General features: G+C 38.9%; 1 protein-coding gene across 1 annotated transcript in view; it reads right to left on the bottom strand.

Annotated features, from left to right (window-relative positions):
• Positions 1–18,636, bottom strand: part of PPFIA2 (PTPRF interacting protein alpha 2) — a 353,836-nt gene that overhangs the window by 54,246 nt on the left and 280,954 nt on the right. The window contains exons 10-16 of the mRNA XM_054178470.1: positions 18,344–18,478; positions 8,136–8,222; positions 7,593–7,676; positions 6,715–6,846; positions 5,120–5,182; positions 3,308–3,399; positions 368–503 (exon numbers count right to left, since the gene is read on the bottom strand). Coding sequence (XP_054034445.1) covers positions 368–503; positions 3,308–3,399; positions 5,120–5,182; positions 6,715–6,846; positions 7,593–7,676; positions 8,136–8,222; positions 18,344–18,478 — 729 coding nt within the window. The remainder of the gene's footprint in view (positions 1–367; positions 504–3,307; positions 3,400–5,119; positions 5,183–6,714; positions 6,847–7,592; positions 7,677–8,135; positions 8,223–18,343; positions 18,479–18,636) is intronic.

Here is an 18,636-nt window from a genome sequence, read left to right as displayed (position 1 = left end):
TCACAGTATTACCGTGGATGATGTAAAACATTTTCACACAATTCCTAATGGTGCATAAAATTACTACCAGGAAAATTCACACAGAAAGAGGCCCAGAAAGGACAGGCAGACAAGTATGCTTGAACTTTGATGTCAGAACAGCAACCTTTTCTGCCTTGATTTTAGCACACCAGTACGCTTCTCTGAGCATACATAGAGAAGTCCCAGCTATGTGGGTTGGGTTGTCCTGTTTGGTGGATTGTGGTTGCTTTGTTGCCGTTGTTTTGGTGTTTTGGTTTGGTTTGCTTGGAAAAGCACTGACTGTAAGCTTAACATGCTGAAGTGTATTCCCTTATCAGGAATATAGGAGAAGAAATTGAGGTTCAACCTTTGGTTCATCTCTGCGTACTCCCATCCGGCCTCTCCTAGGTCGCCGTATCACTTTAGTTGACCGATAGTCAGACTGGCTGTCAACCAGGGAGCCCACTGAATACCTCAGCTCTGCTGAAGTGTCAAGGTGAGGCCTGTGAAAAGAACCACAGAAGCAGATGGAGAGTGTAACAATAATACCAGTTCAATGACCTTCCATCTATGAACACAGATTTCTTTTCCTGTTATTTTGTTTCATGTAATGAATGACAAAAACACATCAAAAAAACCCCAAAATTTAAAACTGAGAACTTGAAATCATAGCACAGGAAAATGAAGGAAGAAAACAAACAAAACCTTGAAGTCTTCAAAATTAAGGACTTACACAGTAAAACCTATCATCCGAAACTTTGACATGAGTTCAGGAGAGTTAGAAGAACTGGCTGCTGAATCATAGAATCCATAAGGTTGGAAAAGACCTCAAAGATCAACAAGTCCAACCTGTCACCACAGACCTCATGACTACTAAACCATGGCTTCAAGTGCCACATCCAATCCCTTTTCAAACACTTCCAGGGATGGTGCCTCCACCACCTCCCTGGGCAGCACATTCCAATGGCTAACAACTCTTTCTGTGAAGAACTTTCTCCTCACCTTGAGCCTAAACTTCCCCTGGCACAGTTTGAATGGACTACTCTGTGTGTTTTCTTTCCATTACTCTCCTGAAGGCCTGAGGTTATCGTTAGGTGTTCATGAGCCAGGATGTCTTTAACACTTTTCTTTTGTAGGTCTGTGCTCTTCATTATAAAAATATTTGTTATGATTCTTATTGGTTATGAGTGATTCACCTTCAACTTAATCCCCAGGTTTTCCTCCAGTCTTGCTAAATCTTGGGACATTGTGGTGAGGCACAGATTTGATGACCTCAGTGTGTCTGTTCTTGGGGGAAGATACAGCTTCTCAGCCTTTCTGTCTTTGGTCAAACAGCAGAAGTTCCCTATGTGGTGTGGTAGAAGCATCCTGCCCACAGGCTGTGTAGGCCCACTCATGAGACCAAAGCCTCCATGCACCATTTTGGCATTCAACCACAGCAATGGAGACCTGACCCATTTTTGCTTCTTAACACATAAAATGATATGAATAGCATGATTATAGCAGAAAAATTACATGTAAGACATACATAAGATAACTAATCATATATGCTTGACATCTCACCATCTACAAGAGCATAAAATGAGAGTTTAATGAGGTACTTTGGGTTTTTTTCTACATTATTTCTTTTGTCCTAAACATGGGGCAAATGTTTACAGTCCCCTACAGACAGCTTATAGGGTTCACAGGAATGGTAATGATTGTTTTGGGGAAACAACACAGGAATAAAGTTTGCTCTTGAACGCTTCTCCCACTTTGAAAAGAAGGCTCTTTGTGAAAATGATGGCTTTAATCCCAGGTATAGAAAAGGCAAAGTAAGAGAATGTCTGCTTCCCCAAATGAAGGAAACAATTCAGAGCACCACACTTACTTCTGCTGAAAAGAGCAGGCTGTAAGTGTGACTGTTTCCCTACGCTCTACTTCTCTGTCTCTTTCAAAGCATAGAAATACCTTGATTTTCCAGGAGAATAAATTAACTTGAATGCAAAATGCTCATACTTTGAAGACTGAAACCTTAGTCTTGAATTTCAAACATCACTTTAGTAGAGTAAAAGATAAACTATTACAGCTGTGATGTCTGTTTATTGATCAATGGGAAATGCAAAACAAAGATCATGGAAAACCCATGAAAGCCTCCACTACAAACTACTTTGATACAATGGTTTGAAAAAACATAATTGCTGTCTGGTATTATGACTACTGTGACAAATTTCAAATAATAAGTGAAGGATTTCAAGTGCTAATACATTTTCTTTGGTAAAAGTAATAAATGCAAGAAGAAAATACAGTATCACAGTATCACAAAGGTTGGAAGAGACCTCAAAGATCATCAAGTCCAACCTGTCACCACAGACCTCATGACTAGACCATGGCACCAAGTGCCACGTCCAATCCCCTCTTGAACACCTCCAGGGATGGTGACTCCACCACCTCCCTGGGCAGCACATCCCAATGGACAACAACTCTCTCTGTGAAGAACTTTCTCCTCACCTCCAACCTAAACCTGCCCTGGCACAGCTAGAATAGAATAGAATAGAATAGAATAGAATAGAATAGAATAGAATAGAATAGAATAGAATAGAATAGAATAGAATAGAATAGAATAGAATAGAATAGAATAGAATAGAATAGAATTGAATTAACCAGGTTGGAAAAGAACTTTGAGATAATCAAGTCCAACCTATCACCCAACACCATCTAAGCAACTAAACCATGGCACCAACCACCCAATCCAGTCTCTTCCTAAACACCTCCAGTGATGGTGACTCCACCACCTCCCTGGGCAGCACATTCCAATGGCCAATCTCTCTTTCTATGAAGAACTTCTTCCTAACATCCAGCCTAAACCTCCCTATTGTTCCTATTTTGCTTTTCCACTAGTATGAGGCATAAACTTAATGTCCTGTTATGGCATTTCCAGATCTCTCTGATTGCTGCCTTCATCTTGGGGCTGAAAAATCCATGGTCCTATGTTATACACCAAGGAAAGCTGAATTACCTCTTGCTAATAAAGAAAGCAATTACCAGATATAATTGATAAAATAAATAAATATGGTCATAAATATCCTGATCAGTTTCAGCATTAAAGATGATGGCTTCAACATCAAGGTCTCCTAGGGGGAAAAAAATGGGTATTTTCATATGCTTTTGAAAATATTCCATATTTTAAAAGACTTCTCTTAATCTCAGTAATATTTCACTGTGTACTCACTGCTTCACCTAGGAAAAAAATGAAAAGCAAGGGTAATAATCACTGCACAGATTTCACACTGCTTGAAGTGAGGAAATCCTTGTTGTTAACTCTTACCTTGACAGGGTGGGTTCCATTAAAGAACCTGCCCTCAATTTCATTTGATCCAGCTCTGATCTTAGTTTCTCTATTTCTTCAGCAAGTCTTTCCTGGAAATGAGAATAATAAAGAGATACTTAATTGTGATAGGGAAGATATTTATATGCTGAGATCTTGTTCTTGTAAAGTTAAAGAAGGAAGCTCTACACTGAATGTGGCACTGGCTGTAATAAGAAAAGACAGTGAATTCACTCAGGTCTCATTACTGCTAATAAGAAATGTGTCAAGAGGTAGTTGTATAGCACTTGACTGCTTTTCCACTAGTAGGAAGTGCTGGCAGGACAGACTTGTCCCTGAAACTTGTCTTTTGCTTCTAATTCAGCTAAGGCAAAGAAAAGAAGAACCAGAATGGATTTGTGTACTAACTGCACTCTCTGTGCCAGGCACAGTTCAGTATATGGCATGGCCCCACCCCTGGAGGTTTTTAAGGCCAGGCTGGATGTGGCTCTGGGCAACCTGATCTAGTGTGAGGTGTCCCTGCCCATATCAGGGAGGTTGGAAGTAGATGATCCTTGAGGTCTCTTCTAACAGTTCTATGATTCCATGTCATTTGCCCTTTAGAGACCATGATCATATTCTGGCCTGTGTATTTACTGATAGAGACACAGACTTGGAGACAACCAACCACATTTCAAGTGACTTGTTGAGCTGCATCTTTAGATCTTGCTCTTGGAAGTTGATGATGCTCCAGTCTGAGCTGCTGCTGGTGAAAAGTGACCATGTGGCTGAAAGATTGGATTTTTGGAACTACCTAACAAAAAGACTACGACAACCACTAGTTGTATAAAGAATTCTACAAGGTGTATAAATAATTATCATCTACTAATGAAATGAAATGAAAGCATTGTAGAAGAAATTAAGAGTGGACCTGGGACAAATATGTAACACTGCTGGTCCTAGAGTGTGAAATGTTCAATGTGTGTTAAGGGTTAATTTGCAATGAACTAAGAAAGGCCAATTTCAGCTATATTTAGCATAATGCCACTGCAACTTTTAAGATCAATTGCATCAAATCAAGCAATGACATTCTTCACTGGGAAAGTGCAACCAGGTATGCACTCTGTTCAAAAAGACTTTTTCAGAGTTAAAACTGATGGAACAAAAGTTCCAGAGCCAGTGAAATGAATATGAATTTTAGTGTTGACTTCTTGAGGCTTGGATCTCAAACATGAGCATAGCTCAGAACAACTGACTGGCAGAGAGGTGCTGGGGGAAGAGCTTTTAAATGCTGCTCAACCTTTATGTCAAGACAGAAAAAATGGAGGAGACCAAATACTGAATGTTATCATAGTATCAGTCAGGGTTGGCAGGGACTAAAAGGATCATCTAGTTCCAACCCCCCTGCCATGGGCAGGGACACCCCACACTAGACCAGGCTGGCCAGAGCCTCATCCAGCCTGGGCTTAAACACCTCCAGGGACAGCGCCCCAACCACCTCCCTGAACAACCCATTCCAGGGCTTCACCACTCTCATGGTGAAGAACTTCCTCCTCACATCTAGCCTGAATCTCCCCACCTCCAGCTTCATTCCATTTCCCCTAGTCCTATCACTACCTGAGATCCTGAGAAGTCCCTCCCCAGCCTTCTTGTAGGCCCCCTTCAGAGACCCTCAAAGCCCACAGAAGGCATCCAGGTTATTAAATACATTATTGTTGATGCCAGGAAGATTTTGCCTGTTAGTTGAATAATTAATATACCATATACAGGTTTCCAAATAATAAATGGGTAACTTTTGATAAAACCAGATAAAACCACAGTATTTTATAGTACCTTGTCATGTAAAGACTCTTCCAGATTTTTTCTGAAACTTTCAGATTCTTGAATCAAAACATTCTAGAAATAAAAAGAAGGGGGGGTGGGGGGTGGGAACAGAGAGAGAAAAAAATTAGAGGCATATTAAAAATCAGATATGACCACATACATGTAGCTTACATATACAAGTTAGTGAAGTTAAGGGCCTGGAGCACAAACCCTATGAGGAGCAGTGAGGGAGCTGGGGTTGTTTAGCCTGGAGAAGAGGAGGCTCAGGGGAGACCTTATTGCATCTTCCTTGAGCTGAGGAACTGTTGCACTCTTACATACTTATTTTCCCCAGGTTCTTTCAGTAGGCCTATTTCTTGCTTTGTATAACAATTCATTTCAATGATATAAACCAGAAGTGTATCCTCTGAGAGGCTGTTCGGGTATATCCTCTCATCGATTGAACTGGATCTGCCGCTGTTATCCATACCATGCCACAGTCATGCTAGCTGCACAAATGAAAGTGCTAACTGGAGCAAACTATTATGGGGCTTGAAGTTCAGATTGCAACAGGAGAGGCTTCCTGTTCTGGCTGCTGCCTCTGGGTTTGCTTTTGAGTGTGGATATTTTTCCCCACACGGGGGAGAGGCAGAAAAAGTGGGAGTTGGGTAGCTGCCGGTTTGGGCTTTCTGTTTGATGCTGCATTTCACTGTGCTGCTTCTGCAAATAGGCTAAACAGAGGTAATCATGCATTGCATTATTAGATGATTAGACATGCATTGTATTATAGATTATTAGATTAATTAGAGTATTAGATTAATTAGATTGTTATTAATTTAGACTTATGAGATTATTGGCTAAGGTGATTATGCATTGTGCCCATGATCTCTCATGTCATATTAAATTCTTGTCTCTTCATCTCAACCCTAAATTTGGTGTGCTGCTCTTCCTCTCAATTTTGTGTTGAGAAGCAGGCAGGTTTGCCCTTGTGCTGAACCATTACCCCTTCTGAAAGACACTACAAATTTCCCTCAGATCAAACTGAAGGTGCATGAGAGACAGGGATTAAGGAGGGGGAATGTAAAAGTTGCTGGATTTTAATTTTGCAGACCTACTGTGTTTCACACCATGAAAAACCTGTCAATAACACTCCCTCTCCAAAGATGGCTGCTCCTTCTCCTCTGGCGACACCATTCTACTCTTAGATGATCTTTAAGGTCCATTTCAACACAAACCATTGTATGAATCTATGAAGAAGGTTAGAATCAGCAGGTTAAAATACAGAAAGTGGCAGCACATCTGAAATGTGGCCATTCCTCTGTTCTTGTCCACTTTCTCTCACTGCCTCATACTGTGTTGCATTCTGGTCCTTTACAAGCTCTTTGCTGGACTCCTTGCTGATAAAACAAGGACTCCTAACACTCAGCATATCCAGCTCACAGCAGTTTTGGGAAGATGCCCAAGTGCACTCTTCAACTGAGTCGAATGTGCAAGTTGGACCATGATTTGGGTAAGTTTTGGTAACACAACACCAGCGTGGTGCCTCTCTCCTGATAAAAGTAGAACATGTTTCGTAAGGCACAATCTTTATTAAACTGAACTTCATGCTGCTCTTTGCACTGTACCTTTTCTTCAAGTGCTGCCATTCTCTCTTTTAAGTGTAGCTGCAGACGCTCATTAGATTCTGTCAAAAGTCTGTCCACGGTATCCGACAACCTTTTGTTGTGCTCCTCGTTCATTTTTTCCCTTTGCCTTGCCTTTAATGTAGAATAGAAGAGACAGATTGGCAGTGTCCAAAATTAACTAGCACAGACTGTTAACATTAAGGGGAAAATAATACAAAATAATAAAAAAATAATCATGGGAACTGTAGCTATTTAAAGGAATTCCAGAGGAAATGAATTAGTTTCTGAGTAATGCATGTTCTTTCCTGTAGCAGCAGAATGCTTTGAACATTGCAACTAGCATCTTGTAATAGCTAAATACAGTGGAAAGATGCTGCCATCAGTGTGGTATGGTTTGACTTATTGCTGTCTACAACTACTTGAAGGGAGGTTGCAGCCAGGTGGGGGTTGGGCTCTTCTCCCAGGCACCAAGCACCAGAACAAGAGGACACAGTCTCAAGCTGCACCAGGGGAGGTTTAGGCCGGATGTTAGGAAGAAGTTCTTCACAGAAAGAGAGATTGGCCATTGGAATGTGCTGCCCATGGAGGTGCTGGAGTCATCATCACTGGAAGTGTTTAGGAAGAGACTGGATAGGGTGCTTGGTGCCATGGTTTAGTTGATTAGTGATAGGTTGGACTTGATGATCTCAGAGGTCTTTTCCAACCTGGTTAATTCTATTCTATTCCATTCCATTCCATTCCATTCCATTCCATTCCATTCCATTCCATTCCATTCCATTCCATTCCATTCCATTCCATTCCATTCCATTCCATTCCTCACACAGTACAGTTCTATACTGACAGATTAATAGAAGAAAAGTGGTCTGCAGTACACATACTCTTTGAAGCTCCTGATTCTTCTCTTCAAGTTGAGCTTCCAAGTGCCTCATACGTTCCTCAATGTTTCCATGTCTTTCTTCTGCCTGTAGAAACACAGAAAGACTGTTTCTGTAATTTAAGTGGCGTGGTAGGCTTTTCTCTCAGTAAAGTTTAAACAAAACAGAAAGCAAGCTACTACTAACTGCAAACTTAGTTTTCCAAAAAGAAACTTTATTTAAACAGGCAGCTGAACAGCATTGCTTGAAATGTGTCAGCTACAGAGGCCTGTTACATCCAAGCATCAGCAAAACATTGGAGTTATTTATGAGCAATGAAATCAGCCAAATGTAACATGCAGACTGTGCACGGTTTGAACACAAACCTGCCATCGTCAAATCGTAAGCTCCTGAAGCACTGAACTGCACGATGGTTGATTATCAATAAAACCAATTAAAAACCCAACAATAATAAAAAACAAACAACAAAAAAAAAAAGTTAAAGAAAAGGAAAACAAATCAGATGGATTCTATTTAGCAATAGAAAGTAAAGTCCAGTAGGACTACCTTCCTACGTATGGAGATCATTTCTTGTAGTTTAGCTTCCATAACATATTGATAATCATCAGATGAGGTAGAAGAGGTTGGATCAGACTAACAAGTCAAGGAAAAGGAGAGGGACAAAATTGAAAAATCAGAACTAAAGACACTGACACTGAACAGAACACAGCACAGAATGCTCAAAAGAAAAGAGTGACTGAAAAGTTAATACTTTTAACTGACAGATAGTGGTTTTTTTACATGGAATAAACTACACTGGTACTTGGTGAACATGATGCAGTTGATGCAGAGAAACTGAAAATGATGGAATGCTGCTAAAGAAAAAAAGCTATCAACCTACACATGGAGGTTAAAGGTTAGTGATGGCTGGCTGATGACATATTACTACAGAGTGGATTCGAAGCAGTACTGTCTAATCTAAGGTTGTTGACTTTTGTTTCTTTATTTATGGCAAATCAAACACCAGAACACTATGAAGCCAATGTCAGAAAGTCCTTTATAGTTCTATTATTTTATAGGAATGAAAACAATGCAGGAATACTAAATTAATGGATCAGACAGTTACAGAACTGTGCAATGTTATGGTACATTCCCTAATTTCTAGAAAGCAGAAAGAACATCCAAAGAGATAAGGCTCAAGCTTTAGTATTCCATTATAGAATACACTACCCAAGCCCTTTCATCCAAATAAACAATATAGCTTTCATCCCTTTTTGAAAGGATCCACCCTGGTGGATCTCTTTGGAAGATCAAGGCCATCAGATAAAAGAACCTATAAATAAAAATTCATTAATAGGAACATCATTACTGAGTGTATAAATGGTAATCCATCTGAAGATTCATTACTATTTCTGATAGAAGTTGACCTTAATTAGGTCATTTGCTGCAAAACATGAACATTCATGTTATTGTCATATCAAACAAGCCTGAGTTATCACTCAAAAGGGAACAACAACAACAACAACAAAAGCCCTTAAAGAAAGGGAAATGCTATATTGGATTTGTTGCTATGGGAACAGGAATGTGCATAAAGCCTATAGACAGAGCTCCTGATGACTTTGAGTTGTGAGCTCGTGCTCATCAAATGCCATTTCACTCTGTCAGATTTACCTTCGCTCAAAAAGAGGTCCTGAACTCCATCTTTAGATGAGCAAACTTTAATGTGTAGAAGAAATACTAATTTTGCCACTGACTTTTGAGACTTTCTCATGCAGTTGCCTACTAACAATTTGTCATAGTAACTCAGTACAGATATCAAAGCACTTGCAGATGGACATAATGCTTTAAAATTACCCATTACTTAAACTCAGTAGTATTATGAGGACTAAAAGATCAGACAAAAACCAAGCCTGTGATCCAGAGATTGACAAATAGAAACTGTAGCTTTTGATAGGAAGCCACTGAGTGAATCCTGCTTTGTGTAAGTACAAGAATAATGCTTAACTTTGAAGATCACTGCTATTCTTTTCAGAGGAAGGATGGTCACAAAACTCAGATTCTTGCAAAAGTTACATCAATATACATCAGTGACTAGGCTCACAATGCAGTTACTGTTTCTGATCATGAAGCAGATGTATTCTAACTTATTTCAACTTATTCCTTCAACTTATTCCTTCTCTGGAACTATTTGCTGTATATCACAACTTGGACCAGTGGCAATCCCTTAATGATTTTATCTTATCTTTTACATATCTGTTTGTTTCAGTACCCAAGTGCTGATGCACTGCTTCATCTCCCAATTTGGATAAATAGAAAGATAGGGTTGGAAATGTTAAGTCCCTGTGACTGCAGAAAACCAGCTCATGCTATCCCTCTTCTACGAAGTGGCCAAGATTTATCCTTCCCTGTAAAAGATAGACTCTTCCCCTTTCTGAGTTCTGGCTGCACTGTTGGTTCAAGGTCTTCCTTTAAAATGTCTCCAAGGGTTAGGAGAGGACTTGAAATCACCAAAGCTCTGAGCTGATTGATGGGAAAGGCTTAAATAATTCTACCCCCTTTGAAACCATTTGACTTGAGGGAGATACAGAACTCACTGGGAGTATCATCCTACAAAATTAAACTACTGAGAAGTTTCATTAGCACACTGTAAACTTTAAAAGCAGGTTACTTAATCTTCCTTGCCTCTCTACACGTAATTTCAGGTTAATGCAAAATGAGAAGATAAGCAAACCAATGCTTCTGTGTTCAAAGGGAATCTTATTTAAGTCTTCTGAAGTGTGGTGCTCTCTGACATAACCCATCTTTGAGAAGCTGGGGTAGTATTTTTCAAACTAAAAAACCCCATTTTTTTTTTTCAGTCAAGCTATGTCATACCTTATTCCTGAGCAGGAAATAGATTTTATTCTTTCAATGCTTAACAAAAAAAAATGAGGTGCTAGGCCTAACTATTATTTGGAATACAATTATTATGAGAATTATATGTGTCACCTGAATTTTTATAGAGAGAAAACACTCTTGTAAGAACAGGATGTTCTCTTAAGGTTCTTCTATCCATGTAATTCTGTTATTTTGTAGCTTCCTACTGCTTTAATAATTCACTAAGGTATATGTTTAAGACACACATAAATCTTCTATGATGGTTTTCAGTTATTTCACTTAGAAGATCAAAATATTGAGATAATAATTCACTAAGGTATATATTTAAGATACACATAACTCTTTTTCTGTGATGGTTTTCAGTTATTTCACTTAGAAGATCAAAATGTTGAGATAATAATTCACTAAGGTATATATTTAAGATACACATAAATCTTTTTCTGTGATGGTTTTCCGTTATTTCACTTAGAAGATTAAAATGTTGAGATAATAATTCATTAGGGTGTATGTTTAAGATATACATCAATCTTTTTCTATGACAGTTTTCAGTTATTTCACTTAAAAGATTAAAATGTTGATAGGTACATCCTTGATAAAAATAATCTTCCTGAATGTCACTCCACAGTAGGGACATGAACCAAAAGGGTGTCTTCTGTATCCTCTGTAAGGGCTAGGGAGACAGAAACACACATACATACCTCCCTTTTCCCTCACTTGCAGAAACCTACCTGTAGACAAAAGCTGCAGTAACAATGAACAGTTCCTCTTCCTCCCAATGAGCCTAGCTTGAACGGGCTCCCAAAATGAGGGTTTCAACATCTCTCATTTCCCTTTATGCTAGAAAAGGCCCCAACCTAGGTCTCAGAGAGACCCTTCCAGATAAAAAGTCCTAGCAATTCAGCTGTTCCTGAAGGGGTTTGTAAATGCCTCCTGCACAGATTTCCCCAGGCCATACAGTTAGGATTGACATGCCTGTGGCAGCTACAATTTTTTTTTGTTGTGCATGTGGGTTAGCCACCTCCAGATATTCCTACTGGAATAAGCCCTGAAAGACTTGGGAGCCTACCAGAAAAACACTGAATGTTTCTGTCTCTTGCCTTGTGGTCTGAGGTGTGACACAAAGGCTGAGATGCCAGCGTTAGCCATGCTCCTGTAACAGAAATTCAGATACACAAGACAGAAGGGACAGCTGTGGACTCAAAGGCTCATGAACAGAAAGACTTCTTCCAATTTGCTTTGATAAGACCTAATTGAGTTAAACTATTTCCAAAGTGGAACCTATACAACTACTTGCTTGGCAGACCATACAGGATCACAGGATGTTAGGAGTTAGAAGGACCTCAGGAAATCATGGAGCACAACCCCCCTGCCAGAGCAGGACCATAGAATCTAGTGCAGGTCACGCAGGAATGCATCTAGATGGGTCTGGAAAGCCTCCAGACAAGGAGACTCCACAACTTCTCTGGGGAGCCTGTTCCAGTGATCTGTGACCCTTACAGTGAAGAAGTTCCTCCACATATTGAGGTGGAACCTCCTGAGTTGTAGTTTACATCTGTTGCCCCTTGTCCTATCACAGGATGCAACTGAGTAGAGCCTTACCCTACATTCTTTGTAAGATAGGACTCGCATGCTTGTTCACTAGTACTCCCTACAGGAGGATTAGCAAGACATAGAGTGTGGTATTCAGCAGCTAGCATTTAAAAGCACTTACTCAGCGCATTCAGTTATAAATAGGTTTGTGAAATTGTGCATCTTAGGCCACATTAAAAATGTATGGATGAAAACTAACAACTCCATCTCTGATCCCTATGAGATACAAGATAAGGCTTAATGCTCACTTTGCTTACTATATGCTGTGAAACAGCAAAGAAATAGGCAGTATAAGCCAGCAAACAGAGAGGGGAATTTTGCTTTGAGGGAATGCTGAAGCAGCTTGTATTATTGCACTCTAACCCTGCTAAAACTCGGCTGCTGCTCCTGCTGCTAATGCGCCCACACATAAAAAACTAATGTTGCTTCCACATCATCTGTTACTGTTGGCACTGAACATCTCCCAAGTCTTTGCATCTTAGTTTAAAGCAAAACAAAGCAAAAAAAAAAAAAGCCCAAAGAAGTTTTAAAAAAAGTCCAGTTTCAGATGTAGGAAGCACCTGTATGATACAGCTGCTATAACTTTTCTTCCTGTGGTGGGTTAATGCCCATCCTGAAAAAAAGACTGAAACAGGGTGGAGGGCTTGAGGGTGCTTTGCCCTCACTGCAGGGCATTTTCCCCCTGGGAAACTGAGTCTGTTCCACTCCCCCCTCCCCGCCCAGCTAGGGCATAAAAAGCAGGACATTGCAGTCATTAGGCCTCCTTTTGGCTTCTGCCTCTCCTGGATGAGAGCTACTGAGGCTGCCTTCCTGCTCCTCTGCCACGTGGCTGGGCCTGACCCTTCTCCCTGCTGCCTCCATGCCTCTTCAGAGAGGGACTGGTTTTGTATTCCTTTTGTGTTTTTTTTTTTTACCCCTCCCATCCATCCTTGTTCCTTGCCCTTGTGAACCTTACCTGTTATTGTTATATATATTGTTTAATGAAAACTCTTTACCTCTCTCCTTCCAGACCGACTCCAAATTATTGCTTGGTGGATTTGCTCCTTCCCTTCTCTTTCTTTTTTTTATTTTTTCCTCTCTGTTGGGAGAGAGGAGGGAGGAACAGGGGAAAGATTCTCAGCCTTGCCCCCATCTGAGCTCTTAACTCCCAGTTAAGGCTCAAACCACTACACTTCCTCACGCTGAGCTGAAGGGAAAAAAATCTAAACTTTTCTAAAGGCACAAGCCAACTTCCACGTTTTGAGACCCTGACCTCTGGACATCTGCTGCCTGCAAACTGTCTTCTGGCTGCTTCTTATGGTACAAATTTCTGTGCCTGTCCTTTGAAGGACTGAGTTGCTGAAGAAGAAAGGCTGCCTTATTGCGTTGAGCTATGCGAGGGAAAACAAAAATAGATAATCATGGTGAGTGAGTGACAAGAGCTCACAAACTTATCAGCTGCTTGTTCACATGCTCACTTCTAACTCATTATGAAAGTGACAAAATATGTTGGCTTGTCAGCCCTTTTCTAGATAGATATCCACCTCTTTTTTTTTGCTAGATATCTACAAGTTATTGCTTCTCCTTCAATTTTCCACTATCTTCTACACCTCGATGGTTTTGTAAGCAACTCCTTCTATCTAGCTCTGCCAAGCTTGCTTCTTTCATTTATTCCTCCTGCCAGGACAATCTACCATGGAAAGGAAAGCATGAAGAGAGGGGAGGCTTGAGAAAACAGTAATGTGTTGTAAATGTGGAGTTTTCTTAGGCTTTCCTCTCCAGAAAGTGTTTGGTTTTTGTTTGGTTTTTCCCCTGTAAGATTTATTACCTTCCTTCTCCAGCCAGCACATCACCTTCTCTTTCTCAGAGAACTTCCTCCCTACCTACTGCAAACCACATCCCCACACTGCCACAAAACAAGCCTTATGTCCCAATTGCCTCCAGATTTCAAGCGCTATTTTTTTTATCACCTTTAAAATAAACTGAAGGTGTTACTATGCTAAATGTGGCTTATTATGATTATGGTTTCCTCTTCTCCATCTCAGTGCTTCTCCAATGCAGCTAAAAGGCACTGTTGGTATTTCTGGTGACCTGCATACAGGAATGATGGAGTAAAATGTTACTTGCTGTCTTGTGATCAAAGAAGTGATGCTGTACCTCTGTTGCACAAGCACGCAAGGAGGAGAGTGACTACTAATGGGAGTGAGTGAATGGAAGTAGGTAGATGCTGGTTGTCACCACTAGACCCCTCCTTGAATGCATGCAAGGAGAAACTGTGCTTGACAGACTAACCATATGAAGATTCTGGATGCTCCAGTGTCTGCCCCTTCTGAGGAAAATAAACATCTTACAGTGTAAAGAAAAGTTTAGTTAATATTGTAGGGAGGTTCTTTCTACTACCTACTGCCTCTCCTCCAGGGCAGGCAAATCGATCAATACTGTGAGAGCGAGTACAAGGTGGCTCAATGAGTCATGAGGGTCTAAATCTTGAGATACATGCTGAGAGCTGTGCTTCTTGTCATGACCAGACAGATATCAGTGCAAAGGCCAGGCAGGAACAGCACAGTACATGGGATCATGCTATTCCAGGTTAGTCTGTGACAGGCTGACTAACCCTCCAGTTGCTCACCCAATGGGCAGAACACAGTGGAAACAAAGCCAAAGAAAAGTTCAAATGATTCAGGTAAAATTATGAGTACTTATCTGAGTTCACTGTATAGTCCAAACTTTTGGAAGTTCACTCCTTATGAACTAGTTTGGGCATGGAAAAGTAGCAAAAGACATTCACTAGCCCATATGTGTGTATATATATATATATATAAAGAGAAAAGCAAATCCTTTTACAAACTGACACCATAGAAGGATCTCATCCTACATCCTTCTTTTGCTGGATCCCAACCCAGGTTTATTGTGAGGAAGTATATAATAAATTGAAGGCAGAATTGTGACATGCATATTTTAAACTCAAGGAAGGGAGGGGGGGAACTGCACAGCAATCCAGAACATGTTTGTTCTATCACCACATGTATATAATTGCTCTTATATTTTACCCACAGTGAAGCAGTCATGTTTTTCAGTTGTCCAATATGATTTGCTTTAAATAAAAACATGGTAAACATATAAGGCTTGACTCACCTCTTTCATACGGATTTAACCCCATTAATCTGAGATAAAACACTTTCATGGAGGTAGTGCAAAGGAAAGGACAATCAGTTTTGACTGTTTTGCAATGGACAAAGACTAGCTGATTCAGGGGGCTGATCGTTTAACTAGTGTGCACAGACATGCAGTGACCACAGCTCAGCTAGGTAGACTTAATGTAGTCTGAAGCCAGCTAATTTAAGCCCCGCTGACAATGTGTACACAGGCACAAAGCTCAAGGGCGGTATTAATTAAGCATTATTTAGCCCCTTACATAGATCTTGCAGCTTTCATTGAGTAGCTAGTGTGGTAACAGTATACCAGCTTGGTAATTCATAGCTACTTAAGTAAGCTGCAGTGACTACAGAGTCATCCTTGTTTCCAAGCTACATTTGTGCGCTCGAGGAAACGTCCTGGACTATATTCAGAGCTGTCAAGCTAACACTTAAATAAGCTCTACAGCTTGTAAAGATGTTGTATACAAGAAGCATAAAATGCAGGCTTATTGGGCCTACTGGCCATATTCTGACCTTCTTCATCTGATGTATCCCCAGAAGACAATTTCAACTTAAAGAAATTTCTTCAGTCATTCGAGTAATCACAGAGAAATGAACAGAACCGGCATAGCATTCTGATAACACTTCTTAAGTCTCCTGCTTGGCAAAAAACAAGCTTTGATGAAGTACATCAAAGTGAAATGGGGTGGAACGTCAGCTCTGCTCACAGCTCTCTAACCACGTCCCATGGAATCATGTAAGAAGACAAACGGCGATGCATACTGCAGCTTTATGGTCACAGCAACAACGGTAGGATCTCATGGAAGACCCTGCGTGCTCCGCATGGCTGAAATGGGATCTCTTCTCACAGTAGCTGTGAGTCGTATGTGTTCAAGGAACGATGCAGTTGCAAGGAAAGACATGCTCAAGACTGCAAAATACTTACTGGTGCCTAATTGCTGGAGAAATAATTCAGGGGAAATCCTCTTAAAATAGAATGCAATATTTATTTATGTTTAGCTACTGAGGGCATTAGAAGATGTGATTATTTGCTGAATCAGGAACTGGAAAAAGAAAAGTTAAAATGCCAAGGGTTTGCTCTCATGTGCACCTGAGCTTTTATTAAAATACAATGATATTTGCTTGGTATTCCATGTAACTGTTGATTCTTCTTACTTTTCCCCCACCATATTTAGTCTTTCCTTCAGATTCGTATACACCAAAAGCAGACAGCACAAAATCTTAATTACTGAATAATGATTTGGCCTTAATAAAATGAAATGAAATAAAATGAAATGAAATAAACTAAAATGAAATGAAATTAAATGAAATATAATGAAATGAAATTAAATGAAATATAATGAAATGAAATGAAATGAAATAAAATGAAATTAAATTAAATATAATTAAATGAAATGAACTAAAATAAAACTAAATAAAATATAATGAAATGAAATTAAATGAAATAAAATAAAAATACAAGAAAATGAAATATAATATAAGAAAATAAAATGAAATAAAATATAAGAAAATGAAATGAACTAAAATGAAAAAATGAAATTAAATTAAATGAACTAAAATGAAATGAAATAAAATGAAATGAACTAAAATAAAATGAAATAAAATATAAGAAAATGAAATGAAATGGAATAAAATGAAATGAAATGAACTAAAATAAAATGAAATGAAATATAATAAAATGAAATGAAATGAAATAAAATGAAATAAAATAAATATATAAGAAAATTTAATATAAGAAAATGAAATGAAATAAAATTCTAAAAATGAAATGAAATGAAATGAACTAAAATAAAATAAAATGAAATGAACTAAAATAAAATAAAATGAAATGAACTAAAATGAAAAAATGAAATGAAGTGAAATTTTTAAAATTGAAATGAAATGAAATGAACTAAAATAAAATTAAATCAAATGAAATGAAATGAAATAAAATGAAATAAAATGAAATAAAAAAAAGACAAGAAATGAAATGAAATGAAATTAAATGAAATGAAATTAAATGAAATAAAATAAAACAACATAAAATTAAATTAAATTTAAAAAAAGAAAAAATCAAAATGCCCAAATCAAATCCCCTCCCCCAAGCCTCTCCTTTCCTACTCCCTAACTAAACTGCTTTAAATCCAGTCTTTATTAATGAGCTGCTCAGCACGTCAGGCTTCACTATAAATGAAAAATAAAACCCTATGAGAATCAGAAAAAAAATTCCATCCAATTTAAAAACAGCTAGCCACATGCATGGCTAGAAACACTCCCTCACAATAGAGAAAAGGAAGCTTAGCCAAATCAGAAAAATACTTAACACAATCTCTTAAAAGCATTTTTTGGGGGCCTGATTTTCAAGAGATAAAGCATAAACATGTTATCGTTACGTCTTTATGAAGGTGATAATCCCTGAGCTGATAATACTTGCAGTGCTAGCTGCAGGCACACCTGAATGTACTAGAGGCCAAGTATGAAAACTGCACAACTGAAAATTTATTTTTGTGTATTTTTTTATATATATATGGTTTTTTTCCCCTGCAAGAAAGCTGACAGATAAGAAATTTATCAGAACAAAAAATTAATACAAACAGTTTGAAGTCCTCTCGGGGTTTCACATTTGTCTTTGCAGATGTAACATAGGAAGGATCATTCAAAACCAAAAAAAACATCATTCAAAACAAAACTTTTAAGTATATACTGCAGGTTGCTTTCATTTGTGTTGTACAAATGATCCCAGCTGTCACTAAAGGTTGATTTCGTAGCACTTGTTGGAATGAATATCATTGTTGTTTCACATGCGTGGTGCATGAAAGCGTCCAGAAGAGCTCAGTAAGTGTAGGGAACAGGACTTTTCTCCCCTTAAATTGGAAACTCTTATGCAATAAAGTGAATTCTCCTTGGATAAGTAATGTTCTCCTGTATTGGAAATGCCTGACTCCTTTCTAAATATAGCCTAGGCAAACTTACAGGTACCCATTTTTACCTAACATCAAAATGCTCAGAATTGCAAACGCAGCATTGAGACCACCCTCGGTTAAAACTGCGGCACATACTTAGCAGGAAACCTTTTCTTCTTTCAGATCAGCCTGATACTGCATTTATTTTGTCCTTGAGGTGAGGAATCAGGGTGCAAAGCAACATTAAACCATGAGGCTTCCGAAGCAAACCTATTTCTTAGGGCAGTACCTTAGTCAGAGCTGCAATTCTCTGAGCCAGTTCAGCCTCCACTTCAGGTAAGGTTTCAGCCTTCCTCATTGTCTGCTGCAACTTCTGTTCAGCCAGCTCAAGACGCTCTTGCAGTTGTCTGTTTTTGTCTTCCAACTGAAGGTATAAACAGACATTAAAAAAAAATAATCAAAATTAAGATTTTTTTTTTTTCCTTCAGTTTGTTAGGTACTGGGGAAGTGATCAAAACTCATTAAACAGAGACATTCCACAACTTGGGAGAGCTTACTGGAGATGTATTAACTCAAGCATGG

The sequence above is a fragment of the Dryobates pubescens genome, chromosome Z, assembly GCF_014839835.1.
Source record: "Dryobates pubescens isolate bDryPub1 chromosome Z, bDryPub1.pri, whole genome shotgun sequence".
Classification (NCBI taxonomy): Eukaryota; Metazoa; Chordata; class Aves; order Piciformes; family Picidae; genus Dryobates; species Dryobates pubescens.
Note: the sequence above shows the minus strand (reverse complement) of the source record. Positions and strands in the feature narration are given on the sequence as shown.